Source organism: Aplysia californica, unplaced genomic scaffold (genome assembly GCF_000002075.1).
Source record: "Aplysia californica isolate F4 #8 unplaced genomic scaffold, AplCal3.0 scaffold00027, whole genome shotgun sequence".
NCBI classification, from domain to species: Eukaryota; Metazoa; Mollusca; class Gastropoda; order Aplysiida; family Aplysiidae; genus Aplysia; species Aplysia californica.
Window position 1 is genome coordinate 2352502 of NW_004797297.1, and position 7076 is coordinate 2359577.

Sequence of the window (7076 nt, forward strand, 5' to 3'; positions counted from 1 at the left end):
ACTAAAGAATGACTCATCACTTGTCGGATAACATCAATGAACTTTTAATGATTCAACGGGGTTACAAGTGATGACGACATCAACTGAAATGAAATGGAAAACACAAGACGGGGATGTAGAACGGAATGAAATGATAAGTGATCGCACTGACAAATGAATCTAGACCTGCATGCATGAGTCCCCGAGGGGCGCAGAGTGATGATGATGATGATAGAGCATGAACTGATGAATAACACTAATAATACAGCTACAGGGTGTATGTCAACAGAGAAGTCCAAACGAGGAATCAGGCTTACTTTGCTCACCTCTCTAGCCTCAGCAGCACAAAGTCTGCTTCGACTATCAAGATACCCGGAAATAGCAGTTCACAAGAGAGTGACAAACATACAAAAGAAGTAGAGGAATCAGTGACTATGGATTTCATCGGCAAACTGCGTTGAAAAACGGCAAACAGTTTAAACACAACCATAGACTTTAGAACACTTAATGAAAGGCTTCCCACCCACCAGCAAATGGTTTACTAATCAGCATATAAAACACAGTAATCTAGCTTCACAATTCATAGCACAGCCACGGATAGTCTTTCTTCCCTGGGGGTGTCAAGGACAGGGCTGGTAGTCAAGCAGGCCCGACGTTGTGTCCTTGGGAAAGGCACTTTACAAGAATTTTCCCCACTTCACCCAGGTGAAACTAGGTGGGCACCCAGCTATAGACAGTGAAAGATCTTTTGTCAGTTGGTTAGTGTTTGAGCGCTGAACCAGCTGCTTGCACTGTAAGCTTTCTGGGAAGCTGAGAATTTTTCTGAGCGTTCTATGGTCTGCTGGGGTAATAATATAGTGTAAAGCGCATAGAGCTTGCTTTCGAGTGGGGACATACGCTATACAAAAGCTATCTATCGTTATTATTATTAGATTTATGAAAAACAAAAACCTCAGACAGAAATCTCACAACACACAAACAAAATCTCACAACACACACAACACAAACAAAATCTCACAACACACACAACACACAAACAAAATCTCACAACACACAACACACACAAACAAAATCTCACAACACACACAACACACAAACAAAATCTCACAACACACACAACACACAAACAAAATTTCACAACACACACAACACACAAACAAAATCTCACAACACACAACACACACAAACAAAATCTCACAACACACAACACACACAAACAAAATCTCACAACACACACAACACACAAACAAAATCTCACAACACACACAACACACAAACAAAATCTCACAACACACAACACGACACAAACAAAATCTCACAACACAAACAAACACATAAATCTCAGAACACAAACAAACACATAAATCTCAGAACACAAACAAACACATAAATCTCAGAACACAAACACAAACAAACACATAAATCTCAGAACACAAACATAAACAAACACATAAATCTCAGAACACAAACAAACACATAAATCTCAGAACACAAACAAACACATAAATCTCAGAACACAAACACAAACAAACACATAAATCTCAGAACACAAACATAAACAAACACATAAATCTCATAACACAAACAAACACATAAATCTCAGAACACAAACAAACACATAAATCTCAGAACACAAACATAAACAAACACATAAATCTCAGAACACAAACAAACACATAAATCTCAGAACACAAACATAAACAAACACATAAATCTCAGAACACAAACACAAACAAACACATAAATCTCAGAACACAAACATAAACAAACACATAAATCTCAGAACACAAACAAACACATAAATCTCAGAACACAAACATAAACAAACACATAAATCTCAGAACACAAACAAACACATAAATCTCAGAACACAAACACAAACACATAAATCTCAAACACAAACATAAACAAACACATAAATCTCAGAACACAAACATAAACAAACACATAAATCTCAGAACACAAACACAAACAAACACATAAATCTCAAACACAAACATAAACAAACACATAAATCTCAGAACACAAACAAACACATAAATCTCAGAACACAAACATAAACAAACACATAAATCTCACAAACAAACACATAAATCTCACAAACAAACACATAAATCTCAGAACACAAACAAACACATAAATCTCAAAAGACAAACAAACATGTGCAATACCTTATCTTGCCACTCCCGACGAGAGATACACTCGTGGTATCTGATTCTTGTGAAGGAGACCTGAGGAGAAAACGCTCTGTTACTAGATTCTACCTTTGTTTCTTTGATGTTTTTTTTTGGGCAAGGTTTTATGGCGCTCGCAACAGCATAAGATCATAAGGCCAACGGATGGATAACAACAGAGAAGACCAGACGTGGATTCAGACTTACTCTGCTCACCTGTCTAGTCTCAACAGTACAAAGTCTGCTTCGACCATCAAGTAACCGCAGAAATAGCAGTTCACAAGAGAGTAACAAACATACAAAAGAAGTAGAGAAAAAATGACGATAGTAAGGATGAGGAAAGAAAAAGAGAAAAAAGAAGACATTTGGAATAACAGTTCAATTTTATAAGGCAAAGCATTTCCTTACCCAACAATGTATTACAACAAGTAAATGAGATATTTTTTAGGTCTTTGCGGATAAAATGATTCAATAATAAAAAAGCATATGAAAAGGTGAATGAAGAGCAAGGTTCTGTGTAATGATAAAGAAAACGGGGGAATAAGGATGACTGACATATTTCGTTTCCAAGATTCCATACTTTTACTTTTGGAAGGGGCAGAGGCGCTCCTTAGACCGGGACAACAACAATGGAAGGATAGTCCTGTCTTTCTGTAGTGATCTTGGCGGTTCACACGTCTTTAAGAGTAAGGTCTCCGTAAAGAACTTTAAGGGAAGGAATAGCATCCCTAGTCCTTTCTGGTGAGAGGTCCTCCCAAAAAGGTCACAGTATACAGACAACTGTACACATAATATTCCGTCAAGGAGTGACCCTCCTCTTATTATAATAGAGCTAAGCCCGTTTGTGGGGTCAGTAAAAACTTTTTACACAGGTGCCCATAAAATCTACAAAAGTATGATTCAGACAAGAATTGCTCCAAAGGCTTACATGGGCATATTTTCAAAGTTCGGAAACTACTTTTTGATTTCTCAGGTTTGATGATTTTTCCTGTAAATCGAAGCTCTCAGATGTTTTCACTCTGCCATTAGTCATTTCATATTTTACTAGGGACTACTTCCGTTTAATATTGTGCTTCTTCGTGCGTGTGAGACAGCTGCTTCTTCTACTTCAAGAGCTAAAATCTCGATATCCAACTGTTTGGATGTGTGCTTGACAGTGTCGATGGATACTTCAGTCCAAACTTCATTTTACTGACTTTTTCTAGATACATTTGGCATAGTCATGTCCACAACACGCTGTGTTCGTTTAGACCCGCAAAATGTTTACTTCGTTGTATTGACGTTTTCAAAATTTTGGCGCGTATTTGGTGCGTAGTTTTTTCGAGCAAGACGCTAGATCTAGATCTCTCTCTATCCTAGATGTATTTGGTGCGTAGTTTTTTCGAGCAAGACGCTAGATCTAGATCTCTCTCTATCCTAGATGTATTTGGTGCGTAGTTTTTTCGAGCAAGACGCTAGATCTAGATCTCTCTCTATCCTAGATGTATTTGGTGCGTAGTTTTTTAGAGCAAGACTCTAGATCTAGATCTCTCTATCCTAGATGTATTTGGTGCGTAGTTTTTTAGAGCAAGACTCTAGATCTAGATCTCTCTATCCTAGATGTATTTGGTGCGTAGTTTTTTAGAGCAAGACTAGATCTAGATCTCTCTGTATCCTAGATGTATTTGGTGCGTAGTTTTTTAGAGCAAGACTAGATCTAGATCTCTCTGTATCCTAGATGTATTTGGTGCGTAGTTTTTTAGAGCAAGACGCTAGATCTAGATCTCTCTCTATCCTAGATGTATTTGGTGCGTAGTTTTTTCGAGCAAGACGTCAGATCTAGATCTCTCTCTATCCTAGATGTATTTGGTGCGTAGTTTTTTCGAGCAAGACGTCAGATCAAGATCTCTCTCTATCCTAGATGTATTTGGTGCGTAGTTTTTTCGAGCAAGACGCTAGATCTAGATCTCTCTGTATCCTAGATGTATTTGGTGCGTAGTTTTTTCGAGCAAGACGCTAGATCTAGATCTCTCTCTATCCTAGATGTATTTGGTGCGTAGTTTTTTAGAACAAGACTTCAGATCTAGATCTCTCTATACCTTAGATGTACAATTTGGAGTACAGAGCTCAAGACTGATTTGTAGTAGTTTGCAAGACAGAAGTGCCGTTTGTGTTTTGTGACTGAAGGTCATGGGTTTGAACCCTGTCATGGGGCCGAGATAATTGTGTCCTTGGTAGAGGTGTGTTGTGTGACCTTGACTCACTTCATCCAAGTGGGAATGAGTACCTGGCGGCAGGCGGGAAAGATGTCTTGTTTTAATAATACTCATATAAAATATAGGAATGAGATAATCCTTCTTCCTTCCTGTGTAAAAAGAGGAATAATAACAGTAAATGACATAACGGTTGGAAGACGAGTTTTGAATCTAGATGAATATACACAAAGATTTGGCCCATACGGCCGCTGTGTTTTAGACCACAACATATTAAAAAATGCAATAAAAACTGTCCCGGGTATCACACCTTCGCTGGTGACAGATACGTTTCTCTTCAAAGATAGAGTCGTGGGAAATATAGGGTGGGGGGGGGGAGGGGTAGTGAGAGTGAGGGGAGATTTTATTTCACTTTTAGAACATGATTTAAAAAACCCAAAAAACAGACTACAATCCTGTCACATCATGCCGGTATGTGTGAAGAACGACGACAGTAGGGTAAGTGTTTTATTCTAAATTATTTATTTCATTTACCCCGAAAAGGTGTAGATAAGGCGCTATATATTTTGGCATACAAAAGATCACAAGTCTCAATAGATATACCCCCCCTCTCCCACTGCACCCTTTCAGTATTGACTAAGGTCCTCTGCACTATCCTCAACTATCTGTTGCTCACCCTCATTCCAACAAGCACGCATACATTGTCAATAATGGGGACACGGTACACACCTGTGTATAGCCAGTTTTGGAGTGCCCAACGGATCAGACGGTATTTAATTCATTGATTATTATTTGTCTTGTGTTTGTTTGAAGTGTTACAAAATGTTATATCAAAATTATTTATTTGTATAACTTATTTTATTTTATTTTTTAAAATTTGTGCTTAACAGATGGCATGCAGGGTTGAACTGGGGAAGGCTGTACTGTTAGGAAGTATAGGGGGAGGGGGGGGGGGGCTCCCCCCCGGGTAAAGTGGATTCACTGTACTGTGATGACTCCACTCGCCCCGGGACGGTGAGTCGTCCAACAGGTCCACCCACAAGTCATGCTACTTAGTATTGTCGATAAGCGATCCGGTTGAGAACAATCCATGAAATAAAAGTATACAAACAAGGATATGTCCGACTAACATCAACGTATGTGCACACATATTGAGAAAAGATAAAACATACAGATGCAAATACACAAAAACACTACCCTCATACAAGCAAAATTTGTATCTCTCTCTCTGTTCCCTCCTACCAACTCATCTTGGCCCAGTAGTGTAGGGACTAATAATGACAAAGTCACCACCATAGTATGAGACAGTGCAAACTTTCGGAACCTTCGGTGACACGGTAAAGATGACTCCACTAGGGAGCGGGACAGAGGGTGCCCACCTCGTGACTCCACACAGCTGAGGAATGTAGGACTAACATGATCTGAACAATTAACTACTAACCAGTTGTGGTAGCCTTCTCCAGTTGGGGCTACGGCAACACTTAAATGTTAAACTTACCAAAAACCGTTATAAGAGTGAAGAAACATATGTATTTACTTATTTATTAATGTATTTATTTATACGTAAAACATTTTCCTGTGTGTTTACTCTAAGACTAACAGCTCATTTCAAAACCCAAAATGCAGCACAGTTTGTTGTTTTTACTGAACACAAAACGCCAGATGATTCAATTGGGGCAGGGTCAAAACCAAAAAAGGGAGAACAACAACAACAACAACAACAACTCACCATGGCATACAGATGTAACCAGGTCTTAGGGAACAGCCAAAACAACAACAACAACACAACAACAACAACAACAACAACAACAACATACAATGGTATACAGCGGTACCCAGGTCTTAGGGAACAACAACAACAACAACAACAACTTACCATGGTATACAGCAGGACCCAGGTCTTAGGGAACAACAACAACAACAACAACAACTTACCATGGTATACAGCGGGACCCAGGTCTTAGGGAACAACAACAACAACAACAACAACATACCATGGTATACAGCGGTACCCAGGTCTTAGGGAACAGCCATAACAACAACAACAACAACAACAACAACAACATACCATGGTATACAGCGGTACCCAGGTCTTAGAGAACAGCCAAAATAACAACAACAGCAACATACCATGGTATACAGCGGGACCCAGGTCTTAGGGAAGAGCTTGTACAACAACAACAGCAGCAACAACAACTTACCATGGTATACAGTGGGACCCAGGTCTTAGGGAAGAGCTTGTACAACAAATTGTCCAGTTTTTTACGGATCAGGAACAGCTTGGAGTTCACGGAGGAGCGCATCTGGAAGAAGGAAAAACTTGGGTTAAAAAAACAAACTCCAGAACTTCCAGCACATCTCTTTATTGAGGGGGGAAAGTACAGTGGATCGTTCCATCTTCTTTCCCTCTTTTTTCTTCCTCTTCCTCTGTGTCAGACATAGAGTGTATGAGTGAGAGAGGGAGTGAGTGTATGAGTGAGAGAAGGAGTGAATGTAAGAGTGAGAGAAGGAGTGAGTGTATGAGTGAGAGAAGGAGTGAGTGTAGGAGTGAGAGAAGGAGTGAGTGTAAGAGTGAGAGAAAGAGTGAGTGTATGAGTGAGAGAAGGAGTGAGTGTAAGAGTGAGAGAAGGAGTGAGTGTATGAGTGAGAGAAGGAGTGACTGTATGAGTGAGAGAAGGAGTGACTGTATGAGTGAGAGAAGGAGTGACTGTATGAGTGAGAGAAGGAGTGA

The 7076-nt window shown here is 39.5% G+C and overlaps 1 protein-coding gene across 1 annotated transcript in view; it reads right to left on the minus strand.

The window, feature by feature from the left end:
- Positions 1 to 2150: 2150 nt before the first annotated feature.
- LOC101848566 (kynurenine 3-monooxygenase) overlaps positions 2151 to 7076 on the minus strand; it is a gene marked incomplete at its 3' end in the record, with an annotated part of 32190 nt that continues 27264 nt past the window's right edge. Inside the window, 2 exon segments of the mRNA XM_013090412.2 lie at positions 2151 to 2210; positions 6547 to 6648. Coding sequence (XP_012945866.1) covers positions 2151 to 2210; positions 6547 to 6648 — 162 coding nt within the window.